Source organism: Gadus chalcogrammus, chromosome 11 (genome assembly GCF_026213295.1).
Source record: "Gadus chalcogrammus isolate NIFS_2021 chromosome 11, NIFS_Gcha_1.0, whole genome shotgun sequence".
NCBI lineage: Eukaryota > Metazoa > Chordata > Actinopteri > Gadiformes > Gadidae > Gadus > Gadus chalcogrammus.
In genome coordinates, this window is record NC_079422.1 from 22,185,977 (window position 1) to 22,201,963 (window position 15,987).

General features: G+C 42.8%; 1 protein-coding gene across 1 annotated transcript; it reads left to right on the forward strand.

Moving 5' to 3' along the window:
- Positions 1-4,683: 4,683 nt before the first annotated feature.
- On the forward strand, positions 4,684-14,619 carry gapdhs (glyceraldehyde-3-phosphate dehydrogenase, spermatogenic). The gene is made up of 11 exons (XM_056602711.1): positions 4,684-4,701; positions 8,623-8,682; positions 9,141-9,237; positions 9,740-9,846; positions 10,064-10,154; positions 10,617-10,735; positions 10,906-10,987; positions 11,793-11,944; positions 12,459-12,621; positions 13,090-13,187; positions 14,108-14,619. The coding sequence occupies exons 2-11, from the start codon at positions 8,654-8,656 to the stop codon at positions 14,175-14,177; spliced, it is 1,008 nt and encodes a 335-aa protein (XP_056458686.1). The 5' UTR covers positions 4,684-4,701; positions 8,623-8,653; the 3' UTR covers positions 14,178-14,619.
- Positions 14,620-15,987: the final 1,368 nt, after the last annotated feature.

Genomic DNA, 15,987 nt, shown 5'->3' on the forward strand with positions numbered 1-15,987 from the left:
GCAAACGTTGGGTGAATCTTCTGTAAAATTCAGAGGCGCAAGTTGACAAACTATAATAAAACAAACACCTAAATGTTTCGTTTTGACTTTTTTTTTCTTTTGTGCGAAACATTACATGTTAATGGTGCAAAATAGCCCAAAATATCAAAATTGACCAGTGACTGAAAAATCGATGATTTTGCCTGCCGTGTCTCGCCTTAAGGGTTAAGCATAGAAGACGAGACACATTTCAGAGAAAATGTGTAATATTTTAAAAGTATTTCTTAAAACCCTTCTTGAATATAGCATATCTCCAACAGCTACACAGAAGCATTATAGATTAGTGTAGAATACCAAGTAGGCTACAACTTTAATGTACAACATATGTGCGCTGCAGAGAAATGCCCACCCCAGTTGACAAGATATGCTCAGAATGTAATTCCACTGTCTTTAATAGTATTTCCCAAATCCTTGCTCGGATGAAGTAAGGCTATGTGTAGTTATTAAAGCAGTACAAATTATGCCTCAATTGATAACTGTGTTTTTAGAAAGCTCCCGACCCCAGTTAAGGATTTTATTTATTATTTACAGTCAAGGGAGGATGAAACTAATCAACTTTGCCCAAACCATGAACAGAAAAGTGTATCTAAATAATTCACTTGTGTGTGGTTAAGAAGGGCGTGTGGGCGTGACATCTGAGAGAGACCCCTACTCGACCAGCCCAGAGAGTTTTTGGCCCCAAGGGAAAATCTATTTGAGACCCCTGGCCGAGAGTTGGGGTGATGGACAAGGTTCTGGGTTCCAACCACAATGTTCACAGCCTACCGTAGGGGTTCCTTTCACAATATGGCCCTAACCCCTTCCTGCTTCTTAAGGAAATAGAAAAATCACTTAAGGTCGACAACAACAACAACAATACTAATTGATTCCGGACAACTTACAGAACATAAAGTGATACACCCAATGAATCTAAAGGAACTTATAGAGTAGTGCTCTCTAGGCCTACTCATTCATCTTCAGCACCAGCTGAGAGACCTGGGGGTTCAAGGTGGACTCCTCATGATGAAATACCTGGTGTAAGGGCACTTGATAATAGTGAAGAAGGATATAAAGCAAAGGAGAAAGTCACTCACTTTTCTTACCTCAGCTGGGCCAGGGATTCAAGCCAGCAACCTTTCAGGCTCCCAATGCTCGCCTGATGGTTACCGTCCTATATTACCAGCTCAAATAGCCCAGTATGACAAAGCATGGAACATTCTAGAAGCCCGGCTGACCAAGACACATGCTGCACTGGCTTCAGTCTGATAGGAGAAGAATTTGGTTGGACAGCATCTCTCTCTCCCTCTCTCTCTCTTCTCTCTCTCTCTCTCTCTCTCTCTCTCTCTCTCTCTCTCTCTCTCCCTCTCTCCCTCTCTCCCTCTCTCCCTCTCTCCCTCTCTCTCCCTCTCTCTCTCTCTCTCTCTCTCTCTCTCTCTCTCTCCCTCTCTCTCTCTCTCTCTCTCTCTCTCTCTCTCTCTCTCTCTCTCTCTCTCTCTCTCTCTCTCTCTCTCTCTCTCTCTCTCTCTCTCTCTCTCTCTCTCTCTCATAATTTCTTCTTCTTTCCACTGAATAGGCTCCTATAAGAAAAGGCATAAATACAATTTTCCAGGGGAAAGATTTAAGTCTGGTTAGAGTCTCCTGCTTGAGTCCTTCCTCCGTCAGTTTGTGGTTGACTGACGCTAAGCAGCTCTTGGCATGTATCTAACCCTCACCATTAGTGCCCCTTTAAACACTTATAATTCACAGCCTAGCAAAATATTATCAGAGAGGGCCAGATTGCCACTGCCTTAGGGGATCTGAACGCTTTCTATTTTAACGGCACCACGCGCCGGCAGCATGTTGAGCAGCCGGGGCCCAAAGCATTTGAGGGCCCCTAAATCACTTTCACTGGTTTGAGAGTGTGAGGAAGAAACTATTTATCCTTTTAATCTGAGATAAATTGGATATTCGTGTAATGGAAACAATAAGGTGGGCAATGTAAGACATGAATCAATTGTTCATTGGATACTTGTGAATAATGATTTCGTTTTTTGTGGGGGGAATTGCATTTAAAAAGTAGGCCTAGCTTCTTAAAACAGAAGAAAGCTGCCGTTTTAATTATAAACAAAGTAAATAATAAGATATAATGATATAATGTGTTGAACAATGTTGAGGCTTAACACAGCAGCTTGGTAAAAATATATTTCAGTATGAATATTGCTTAAAGGGGTCCTATTATAGCACTCTTTACTATTTTCAAAGTCAGAGGCAGACTCACACATGTAAGGTGTGGTATATAACATGGATTTGCAGAACCCAATGTTTGTTAAATTATAGGAGATTAATTAAGATGCATCACATAAAATGTTATCTTTCACACATACACACTTACAAACCCATTGTTTTACACATTCGTTTATATTTAACTATTCAAACGGTACATTCTTGTTTCAAAGTTAGTTTCAACCACTGGTGCAAGGTCGCCCTCTGTTGGACAATAGAGGAATGAAGTGACCGGTCTTTTAGTACTGCCCATTACTACCTTCTTTCACGCATGTGTCCCCTCCCCCTTAATTTCATAGCATTACCACTTTTAAATGCTCTTCTAAAATCTCAAGAAATTTCAATGTTTCAATACGTCAATACGTCAATTTCGATTTTGTTGTGGTTGGTGTGGTTGTATTATCTGAAGAGATACACTTTGTATGTTCAATATTATGAGGAGGGTTACCAGAAGATGGCGTCATATCCCATTCTATGTGTGCTGTAAAAGCCGATTTATTTGGAAAGCTAGGCCTTTTTAATTTTTTTAATGTTCCAAATAAATTTTCATCATATTCACCACTTTAATGTGGCTCAAATGTCCTCTATCTTTCTCTTGTTTGTGCCCCAGTCCAAGCTCGATTTGTTTGGCTCTTATATTAAAATAGTAACATAATTCCTGGATCATCAAAAACGTCATTAGGTTGTTGTTATTACGCAGATATTTATTAAGTAGATGGTACTTAATGATAATCATGTTGCACGTACACCCAATGAAAGGTATGAATAAGGAAAAACACGGCAAATTTTAGCACCTGCAGGTTAAGAAAGAGGTGGAAAAAGAGGGGGAGATGGATCTTCTGGTCTGTAGGGGAGACTGAGAAAAGCTGCCTCCCACCATCGGAGGCATCAGCCTTCACTATGAACTGCACTTAGAATGAACTACAATTAATGAACAGATAGCTAATGGTCTATCCTATTAATGGAATGCATGCTTACTAATTGAGTGCACGTTAATATGGTCATGTGATCAAGTTAACCACAACCCTAATTCATACAATTTTTAATAGGGCCCTCTAACCCTAACCCTACCCTTGAACCTATATGCTAATCCTATATAATAATGCCTTTTAATGGTTATTTAAACCCTTATTGGAATGGTGGAATGGTGGATGATTGAGGTCAAGCAAAACCAAATAAGAACCTATATCATCGATCATCCAACCCAGAGGGTTCAAACTAACTTAATGGGGTCACAAACCCAAAATGAAACACATTTTTGGGGGGATAATACATCTTATATGATCGTGCCACAATCTATTCCATTGTGGCTCTTTACCTAAAAAAATACCTTAATTTAGAGGAATCAAAAGTGTAATCTTATGCTATACCAGTCTCTGCCAACCAGTTTGTGAATGTTATACTCTGCTCTGAACGCAGGTGGCGTTCTTATGTTGACATTGAAGTGTCTTACAGGGTATACTTTATGAATTCCCAACGATGGGACGGGACGCCAGCATTGAGATGTGTGTGGACGCGTGGAGATCCTTCTGTGCAGAAGCTGATCGTTCACTGCACTTAATGTTCCTTATTTTCATTTCTTGAGGGAAATACAACATTCTTATCAGTATAACTGAATGATTAATGATTTAACCCTTTAACTGGTCACTGGTGTGGTGCATTTAGCAGAGCACTTGGGAGTTTAAGGAAAAGAAGGAAGTAGGAAATATCCATGTATTCCGATTTAATTCTCCTCTGTTCATAAGGAATAATACAATATGCTCATTGTTGTATTAGTATATCGGTAACCCTAACCCTAACTTATACAAACTAGGTTAAAATCTCGGTCAAGCCTATAGTGCTTTAGTTTGTTAAACTACAAAATGGTATGATAAATCCCATGTAAGATCGCTTGCGTATGTATGACATCTAGGTGTGCTACTTCTTATATAAGGGTTCGATAGGCCTTTGCCATCATGTAGGATCCTTTGACCTTCAGTCTCCCATGCATCATTACAGCCATCTATATTCCATTTAAATAGGACCAATGACTTGCTCTTTTATTGAATACCCCTGCATGGTGAGCTTACTACACACCCTTCCATCTCATTGTTTTGTCTGTACTTTGCATCCACAAGGACACTGGTTCTGACATTTTATGCAACATGTTAGCAATAGCGAAGCATTAGCTTGCTAGCACCGAATGCTGAATCATTCCGCCTCCCCTCCATTTATCACCGGCAGCCTCCTTCGGCCTGTCGTTACCATGGCAGCCATGTGGGTGACCGTGACCAAGCCCTCGTCGCGAATGGATCCGCGGGAAAGCGGATGATATGACGTCACGTTACCAAGTAACAGGGATCGGGGGTCACGTGTCCTCTATAAAAAGGAGAGGGGGCCGTCCTGTCCGCGCAGACACTCACGATCATCATCTACTGTACGGTAAGCAGAAAGCGGTCGCTGTCGCTCTTTAAACTAATCTTGTAGCGCCACTTTAAACCGTGCATTGTAACGAGCCGAAATGCCTGCATTGGTTTATTAACGTTCCTGTTCAAATGAAATAATGTATTGTTGGTTTGAAGTATGGACAGATGACCTGCAGCAGCTCTAATATGCTTTTTTTAATTGATAAAACTAGATTGTAGCTTAGCAGGGAGGAGGCGAAGACGTGGGGAGGATGTGACCGCTGCACCTGATTTATCCAGCGGGCTCAGAGTAGGCCTATCTCTCGTTGCGTTATGCATCGTGTGGGTTAACTCGGTTTTGTACCATTGGTAGGCCTTTATTGCAATGATGATGAAACAAATCACAATATCGGTGTGCGGTCTAAATGGATTCTGGCTAACTCATTCATTCGCAGTTATATTGTCCAACGTTGTTCTTGCGTTCGAGGATTAACCAAAACTAGAGTAAACTGCATTACGTAGTTAAACGTTTAACTCATTCTGTAAATAGGCCTACTTCTGAATGATATTTAAAAATTCGGAGAATATTTTGTTATTACGTAAGTATGTGTCGCATGAATGAGCATGGCACATTCTGTTTGACTAAACGATCAGCTTGCATAGCCTGCACAGGGCCTTTCTGCGTATGGATGCTCCATTGCAGGAGCCGAGCATCTCTCTGCTTCTGCATGAGGAGACGGGATGTGGGCTACGTGCCTCTCCTCCTATAGGCCCAACGCACCAACGCATCCTCGTTGCGTCATCGTTTATCTGGAAGGTGTATCGCAAAGAAAGCTAACTTTAGAAGTAGGCAATCGATGCGAACGGCCAATCGATGGGTTTAATGATAACGGCAACGATCGATAGCCTTATGTTTGACTATATTTTTGTATCTGTGGAAGTCGAAGCATCGTCATTTCTCCGTGATTCTGGTGAAGGGCATCCGTGGGGCCTAGACTAGCTTCGCGTGATGGAGCCTCAGTTTATAACCGAATGCATATCGAACCAGTTGTAGTGATGAAACACAGCCTCAACATTTTTTTTTTTAAATGGATACATTCTACATCAAATTAATTATTCAGGGCAATGCGGTGCACTTATGAACTGGGCCTCCTGTTGGATTTGTGGATGTAGGCCTGTGGTGCAACTGGCCACGGATCATTCTATCCATCTCAAGGTCAAAACACCCCTAGAGGATCTTGGCACATCACATCCTGGCCATATTTGTCATTTCAAATAATTGCATTTATTGTCCAGAATTTCCCTCAATAATGGTTGACCTCCATCCATGAATCGATTTTGAGTATTTGTTGCAGGCCCACATATCATCTTGGGCACTAGTAGGCTTTACGTAGCACAGTGATCTGGATGTGTAGGCCATCTGCACATCACCCCGGAGGGCTGACGCATGAAGCACTGCAGTATGATAAGGCACACCTAGTGTGTGAGTCAGTGCATGGGTGCGTGTGTGTGCTATATATATAGCACACCCTATAGTTATAGCCTATAGGGACCATTATCTAGTTTCAAACCCTTTCCTAGGAGAAAGAGAGTTGTGAGCCTGTCAACAAATGCATTTAATTAGAATATCTTCCACTTTTTCATAGTTTGACATTAAAGATACTGTACAATGAACGATATTCAATTCTTTAGATGCTTAGTGGACATCAACTGCCAGTCACGTCCAACACAGATTCTGCTTTACTGCCATTTTCTCACCCAGGCCACAATGCAGTGTGCCAAAGTGGGTCACAGTGCAGCACAGGGGCAGCCCTTAGGTCTGAGAGTGAGACCCATGCTAAAGGAAATAAAAGCTAAAGGTTAATGTGATTTAGTTCTGATAAAGAGCCAATACATCTGCCTTCATTCGCTAAGGATCTCAGTGGCTAGTTCATCTCCATGTCTCCATGAGTTCCTGGTTGACTTTTGATTCATTAAAAAGAGTTATGGTCATTGACTAGTGCAAGGCAGACATTTGTGGCTCACCTTTAATGGGCAAAATATGGATTGATTACACTGCTGGAGGCAAAACTAGTATTAGGGGCACCCTGGTCCTGCATAAAACAATGTTAGACCTCCATTCTTGTTTAAAGCTTATTTTGCGAGTGGCTATTAGTGTTTACTGAGAGTAAAATAACCTAAATGTAAGGGGCGGTGTGGTGAAGTGTAGTGCCCATTATGTGTCGCTGTTATATTGATACGGAAAGAGGAAAAAAGTATGAATTGATCAGTGAGAATTGACCAGTGGAAACACATAGAGGGGGGGGGGCTATTGAGTTAATGAAGACAGAGCAAAAGGCAGGGCACGTTGCTAGAACTGAAAACAGCATGCAAATCTCCAAATAGAAACCATTTCTATGTCGACAATAATAAAAAAGACAAAAGAAAAGTTAATTGAATGATGAAAAAATTAATTAAATGATGAATGATTAGAAGAATGAAATGGAAAAAATACCATGAAAAAAAATACTTTTTCCTTAATATAATATTAACTATGGTAACTCAAGAACCAGTGAGCTTTGTTTGACATATAATGTTAGACATATATTGATCAAATAACAATGTTGTCAAATTTTTGACCACGTTGTGAATGGTTTAAACTCCACTTAGGCCTCCCATCGCTTTGAGAACCAGTTCTATTTAAAGAGTTCCCATGATGCTCTGCGGCAGATGAACGGACTAGCCTACCTGCTCCCTGCAGAGATGCAGAGACACGTAGAAGATTAAAAGATTATCATACCCTAAAGTAGCAGCCAGTGAGTTCCAAGGGCATTCTAGACTATCCTCTTTACTGTATCTGCATATCTGTCATGCTCACAAACAAAAACAAAATATATACTGCCAAGACAGAGGGTAACGTAGACTTTACGCCTTCAATTTGAGTTAACTAGTACAATCTAAACCCTTAAGGCGATTTAAAGAGTCTTCCTAATATTTTCAAAATTGTACATGAGATTATGAGTGTATTGTTGTATTGTATAGTATTAATAGCAAATCATTTTCGGAAATTATTATATTAAACACACAATTATTCAAGTATCTAAAAAAAATGATCTTCACCCTTCCCTGTTTGGTGGTATAATGTGTCTGTTGAGATTCGGTTTGATCAAATGCTTGGGTAACACAGCTTCAGTCACACTGGGTTTATGATATAATATCAAAGCAATGGTGATCAATATAATCTCAACATTATTATGTTACTGGATGGCATTTCTGCCATCCGAACTCAACTCCCAACGACAAACACAACATCTCTGTAACCAGAAGGGTGAGGATAAATGTGTGAGAAATTGAATACACGTGAAGCGACTAGCAAAGGTCACGAGGATGCAAGTGGGCACAAAGACTCCTTTAGGAGGGGAACGAGGGGGTGACACAGTTGGCTGGAGAGCCGGCATCCCTCTGTGCCGTTCCAAGAGCCATTGTCTGGCTCTTATGTAACACCCCATAATAGTCTCCCCCTGCATTCTCTCTCTGTGTGCTGCAAGTGTTCCCGCATGGACATTCAAGGGAGCTAATTAAATCAGTAGGCTGGAGGGCTAGCTGGGAGAAGGATACTAAAAGACTTGTTCAAAGTAGACACGAAAAGAAGATTAACCCTTGATATAGAAATGGCTGTACCGTTATACCTATCCAGGGGTTAATCCATTTCTCTTTAAATCGTTTTATTGTGGTCACAGTGTAGCTACAACTAAAGCCATTAGAGGCTTCTAAGGGAAAACGTGCATAGTGCAGGTTTAATATTTAGTCATTTAAATTAATAGTCTTCGGAAATACAGCCTTTTCCTAAAAAACGAATTGAAAAATACTGTTGTTATCTATTTCAGGGAGGTTGGACAACCTATACTGAGTTCGTATTCGTACCAATGTTACAGGACCGGTAACGCACCTCTAACGTAACCTATCTTTTGTGTTTCAGAGAACTCAATACCCATCAGCAACCAGCAAACATGCCAGAACTCGCTGTAGGAATCAATGGGTGAGTCTCAAAACAACATCCTCGACAGGTTGCCTTTAGAGCCAGCTGAAGTGAAAATAATTGGTTGATTTAGTTGTACTCACAATATGTTAGATTGAAACATTCGTACTCTTAGGGATGCCATCAAGGGGTGGGTTTCTTTTTTTAACCCTGGAGTGATCTCCCATGATGTGCGGTGTCCACCTAAAGACGGTACTCAAGGATCACTACAGCTTTACTTAACACAGCTACAGCAATGTCGGCTATGATGGTTGGCCAGCAGTTGAGAACAGCCCAAGAACACGATACTTATACATGGCAAAACTATAGGATATAGTGTAGGGTAAACCCTAACCCTAAGAGGTGGTTAAAGAGATTTATAAATGACGGTGATGGAAATGGAGAAAAGGTTGGCCTGGTGTGACCAGATAGAAATGTGGCTACGCTGTGACGCTCTGGCCCTGTGTGTGTCCCCGTAGCTTCGGTCGCATCGGTCGTCTGGTCCTGAGGGCTTGCCTCCAGAAGGGCATCCAGGTCGTGGCCATCAACGACCCTTTCATCGACGTGGAGTACATGGTGGGTACGCACGCTGGTGCAGCGCCATGGAGTCTGGAAATCCACTGTGTGAATAGAACCTGATTAAGATCAACAACCAGTCTTGATTAAAAATAAAAGGGCAAACAAAAAACGACGCAATTAGTGATAGCAATAAGAGGTAACAATTCTTCAGTTCTACATTAAGGGTACATTAATTAACCATTTACTAACATTAGTTAATAGTTAGAAGCATGGACTAACAGTTAATTATCAGTTAACTTATGTGGCTAGTGATTTACTAATGTTGTTCATGTTAACTATAGTATTAATTTATACATTATTTAATAGGGTTAGGGTTACACTAACTTCAACCCTTACCTTAGTCCAATCCCCTATGCTAATGTTAACTAATGGCTATTACAGCATAAACTATTGTTGAATAATGGTTGAATGAAAATACCGTTATTGCAAAGTTTTACAGAATATTATAAATACAAAGAGATCGAAGGTTTTAAATGAGTTGTAATGTGGCCGTTCGCAGGTCTACATGTTCAAGTATGACTCCACCCACGGCCGCTACAAGGGAGAGGTCTCCTACGAGGACGGCAAGCTCATCGTTGACGGAAAGCCCATCTCTGTCTTCCAGTGGTGAGTAGAAAGGTTCGGGCTTCATGTCTATCGAATTGAAATATGTAGTGATCGTCACTGTCGCGGGGCGAAGCCACGGTTAATATTTTATAAAATATGACTAATATTACTATACTACTATCCTACCCTACAGTTCTTGCAGAGGGCTACTGGTTGATTTTGGGATGTCTTGAGATGATTTGTGAGCACATTGTTCATCCCGTGTCTCTCTGGTCAGTATGAAGCCAGCAGAGATCCCATGGGGGGACTCTGGAGCGCTGTACGTGGTCGAGTCCACTGGAGTCTTCCTGACCGTTGACAAGGCAAATGTACGTAACCCCCCTCCCCACACACACACCCACACACACATGCACGCACACGCATTTGCGCAAGTACACACGGACACATGCACGTGCAAAAACACACATTTATCATTGTACGTAATCATTCTTTCCGATCTTCAGCATCAGTAATAGTTTGAGTATACAATATATACAGTTCTGTTTCCTGCCTGCCCTGAACATAACATGCCCAACCTTTAAAGCATTGTCTTTGAAAATAAGGTGAATTATTGCATTTGTCTCAAAATAAAAGATATTATTAAACAATTCAATGGTTCACAATTTTAGGCTTTATTGCAACTAATGCGTGTGGACAAAGCAATACTTTTTTCTAGCAAAGTCAGAAGTTACCTTTTACAAGTTACCTTTTACAAGTTACAAGTCATGATCATGAGCCAGATCTCTCTCCGTGGCCCTAACCCTGTCCTGTCCACGCCCCCGCTCCCCCAGGCTCATGTCCAGGGCGGGGCTAAGCGCGTGGTGGTGTCTGCGCCGTCCCCCGACGCCCCCATGTTCGTCATGGGCGTCAACGAGGACAAGTACGACCCCTCCTCCATGACCATCGTCAGGTAACCAACCCAACGCCCTGCACTCACGCACACTCACGCACGCACTCACTCACTCACTCACACACTCACTCACTCACACACACACACACACACTCACACACACAGACACACACAGAGGTTTCAGAGGTCTGTTGAATTCTTACCAACCACCTGCTGGTGTCTGTCTGCAGTAACGCCTCGTGCACCACCAACTGCCTGGCGCCACTCGCTAAAGTCATCAACGACAACTTCGGCATCGACGAGGCTCTAATGGTGAGTGGCATTCAGCGAGCGTTCGTATCCTTTACATGGCGTATATCTCTTTCCATCGTGTCACTGTCAAAGCCCACTACCAGTAAAATTGGTATTTGTTTATAATTGCACTCACTAGTATAAAGTAGTATCATCGATGGCCCTGTTTAAATGGGGCTGTTTTTTTTATTAATTTTACATTAAAACAAGCAACATCTAAGGCTCTATGTCCCTTCCATAGAGTCGAACTGACAGGTCTGACGTTACAAACCCGAAAGTGTGTTAAGATTTGCATTTTGCATTATTGGATCAAATTGAGGAAGAGGTCTATGACATTACAAGAAGATGGATGTTAATCATCCAGAAAAAGCTTGAGAGTCCAAACCTCAATCCCTCCCAGCGAGCGATAACTTCCAACGCAAACGCAAAACGCACCACACGAGCCCCATTGTAGTGCAGCACCTGACCACGTGCTGACAGCCTTCCACCTGACACTAGGTCTGCTCGCCAACCGGGCCTGGCTCCCACGTTCAAGCTCAAGCGATTATATTTATCAAAAGCACAAAATAACAGGCAAGCAGTCATAGCTGGCAAGGACAAGCTCTCCTGAACAATGCAAAGAAATAAAACATTTAAAAATAGTATAAGATAAGAATAAAACAAGTTACAAGGAACCAAATAGTTTAAATAAAATATATCTGCAGTATATATAAATACATGAATCTGTATGTACAGTATGTATTCATAACAATAACAATAAGGTGTCTCAGTCCGTATCTATGGTGCAGTGGCATACAGCAGTGTCCCGTGTGTGTTCCCCGTGCAGACCACAGTGCACGCCTACACCGCCACCCAGAAGACCGTGGACGGGCCCAGCAGCAAGGCCTGGCGCGACGGGCGCACCGCCGCCCAGAACATCATCCCAGCCTCCACCGGCGCCGCCAAGGCCGTGGGCAAGGTCATCCCCGAGCTCAACGGGTCAGTGGCGAGGACGCGCCGCGCTTAGCACTCATAATAGAAAAGAAAAAGTGAAAAACTCGATTATGTTAATGTTGTGATCGTTTGACGCTAAAATCGAAATCGCGATCAAAATCCGATTAATCGCGATCAAAATCCGATTAATCGCCCGGCCCTAGCCTGCCGTGGGGGCAGGCTAGGCCGGCGGCTCAACGGATAGAGGGCGTACCATTAAGGCTCAGTGCTGATCGCAGCGACCCGGGTTCGATTCCTGCCTGTGGTCCTTTGGTGCATGTCCTCTCCCTCCATCTCCCACACCTTCCTGTCTATCTATCTATAATAAAGCATACAAATGCAAAGATAAATCTTTAAAGTAGCCTGCCGTGTGAGACCCTCAGAGTTAAGAGAGGCAGGGCGGGGGCGAACGTCCGTCTCAATATACATTTTGGTCATTTGTGGACCTGTTGGTTTTGAGAAGGACCTCTACACACTGGTCTTTGGTCCCCTCTTACCCCTGCTACTGTTATTGTTCTAGGAAGCTGACCGGCATGGCGTTCAGGGTGCCAGTGGCTGATGTGTCCGTGGTGGACCTGACGTGCCGTCTGACCCGGCCCGCGACCTACAGCCAGATCAAGGAGGCCGTGAAGAAGGCCTCAGAAGGGCCCCTGAAGGGCGTGCTGGGCTACACCGAAGACCAGGTACCCCCAGAGGAAACAAGCCGTTCGAGTCACCCTGGGATGTGATGCCAATTACATCTTCATAATGGGGATATTGCATAAATATTGGAATTTGGGATTTTAGACACACCCATTTCCTACATCAAGATGACACAGATACAGTTTACTCACTATTATACATTTTGGTTAGAAAAAATAATAGAATACTGTAATACAATTTACAGGTTTATGCTTAGGGGATTAGGCATGCAAATAATTACTGTATCCATCCCTTCAGTAAATAATCATATACCTTCTCTTATAATATTATTAATAATCATAATAATCTTATAACAAACATATAACAGTCTTCATACGTAACCCCATGCCTGGTGCCAGGTACAATAGCACTATTGAGAGGTCAGGTCGTTGTGTCTATGTACCTCTGTATTATGTTCCACTCTTTCAGTCTAGGTGAGTGGCTCATGGAGTTGTTGGTTCATGTTCCAGGTGGTGTCCTCTGACTTCATCGGTGACACCCACTCCTCCATCTTTGATGCCGGTGCAGGGATCTCTCTGAACGACAACTTTGTCAAGCTTATTTCCTGGTAAGTTCTTTAATTCGGTTTCTCTCTGGAGCACATGATTCCGCTGTCGTTGTGCTTCTGTACATCCCTCAGCAGCATAACATTCCTTTGCAATAAGAACCATGCAAAGCAAACCCCGTCTGCAGACAGATAAAGATTTGCTGGATATGCTGCTCATAAATTAGGCTATAAACGCATCATAAATGATCAATTATTCCAAAGCTGTCAAAATGTATATTGAAATACAGAATATCATGTTTCAATCCATTATTGATAGTCTTTTGAGAGACCATCAGTGTTTCCCATGCATAGTCCAATGTGTGGCGCAGCACCACAGAATGAACACAGAGCGCCACAAATTGATTCTTCTTTTATTTTTATTTTTTTGCGATTTTGAAATATAAATATTGTTCCGTTCATTCATCTCTGCATAGCACTCTTTCTGCATGTCATTCTCGTTCACACACGCACACGCACACAGAGACAAGCGTGCATACATGCCAATGGTGCACGGGTACACTACCACTTATTAGATAAACCCGCGTATCACTGATACACTGCACACGCACTGACAGCGGATTCGCCCGCGCCTCCTCTGAACGCGCCTACAAAGGAAAACCCGAAGCAGCGGGATATTTGCGATTAATGTGAAATGCGGTTATAGTTTATATATATTACGGTGTTAGACCCCCAGCCCGTTCTTCCGGCGATTTGAATTCGCTCTGCAGCAGGTACTGGAGATCGGGAAGATCGGGAAGAGTGCCGGTCCACTTTGAAATGTATTTTGTGTTGCGATTGCTCGATTACGCGAATGCGCAAACGCGAAACGCGTGTGCACTTATGTACAGTGTGGTTACATACTATATTTTTGATATTTAACGTTATACCATTATACTACTCTCATCTGTCATCCGTCCCTTTCCGCATTGCTCTGTCTCCAGGTACGACAATGAGTTTGGCTACAGCCACCGCGTGGCCGACCTGCTGCTGTACATGCACTCCAAGGAGTAGACCCTCCCAGCAGCCGAGGAAGGCAGCCATGGACTGGCCCATGTAACATCCACCCCCCCCCCTCCCCAACCTCACACACACACACATTGACCCATTGACAAGCCCCATAGCACTGCTACTGGAGTAGGGGGCCGTTGATACGTCACTCTGTTGTCAAACGTTTAGTTTCTGTTTTCTTTGCTGATTAGGCGGTGAGCCAGTGGAAGTGTTTCTTGTGTCTGTGTGCCTCTCCGAGTCCAGCTGTCTCTCTTTAAGTGTTTAAGTTGTTATGGCAGATTAACATCCAAACTACCGTACCCATCCATGTCCCCTATCGATGTGCACTGACGGCTGAGTGGAAGGAGGAGACGCGTGTGCTAAGGAGCTTCTGTGTTGTTGCTGAGAGTAACGAGAATGAAAAAATAAAAATTGTGAAACACTGAACTCTTCTTTTATGCGGGCTGTAGCAGGGACATTTTCAGAGCTACTATTTCAGTGTGATTTTGGACATCTATCAGTGTGTCAAATGTAGTGTGAAAGTATATCTAATATCTCCTGCGTCGTACAAGATAATTCATATTTTTCTCCGTGCTCATTTCCGACCAATCACAGATGCCTGAAATGCAACATTAGGAGGGAAGGGACAAGGGAGGGGAGGTTGTTTTGGTTGTTTAGCTTCAAAATCTTCCCCTCTTGTTCTTTTCTACTCTCTTTCAAATTCAAATGTTATTAATGGAATTGAACAGACCGTGTATCCAAATTTCCAGTGATTTAGTGATTTTTGCTGCAGTACATTTCCAGGTAGGGTTTAGGCATCTCGTTCAGCATTATCATAGACTGTATGTGCCAGTGTCACATCCCAGCAATAACTTAGACTGGATGTGACAGTTTCACATCCCAGCATTAACATAGACTGGATGTGACAGTTTCACATCCCAGCATTATTATAGACTTTATGTGCCAGTGTCACATCCCAGCATTAACATTGACTGTATATGCCTGTGTCACATCCCAGCATTAACAAACACTAGGTAAAGTGTTGAATCCTAGCATTGACATACACTGTATTAGAGCAGTGTCACTAAATTCCTGGACAACTACACTTAAGTATAAGCTATAGCCTCAAACTAACAGCAAAATGGTTTGCATATTCAAGTTAATACAAAGTAAAAAAATCATAACAATTAAGGTACACATAAACATTGAATATGACAATTTGTGTCTTTAAATCTAGGTCAGATTATTACTTTTACAAAGACATCACTATGTGGACACAAAACCTCTGCGTAACAACGAACATGTTTGAGATATCGTTTGTGTAGAGAACCAACCAGAGGTACATTACAGACTGCCAAAAACAGATGAAATATTGCACGCAGTAAATACCCTCTTAAGGATTTAAATGCTTTTATTTGCTTGTAGCCTCAGTTGCCTCATGCAAGCAGACTGGAAACGAATAATATTTGAATTTCAACGACTTGAATAATTTGAATAACCCTTTATTTGTTTACTTGGTCTTTTTCCACTTCACTTGGTTTCCTCTCTGTCGAAGTATTGCAGTGGACAACCAACACCAGGTGGAGTTAGCTTCAGATGGTTGCCCCTGTCGCTGTGGTGCCCCCCCCCCCCCCCCCCCCTGTCCTCCGCTGGGGTCCACAGACATGGGGCATCCGTGGCCTACTGGTTAAGGAGTAGGACCCGCAATCCGAGGGTGGCCGGTTCGAATCCCCGGGGCCCCCCACTGCGAGCGCTGGACCTTATGTTCATACGTTTGTCCCGCCCCCCCCCCCCTGCCAGACCCTACCATGGTGGATATTACTGGGCCTCTCCA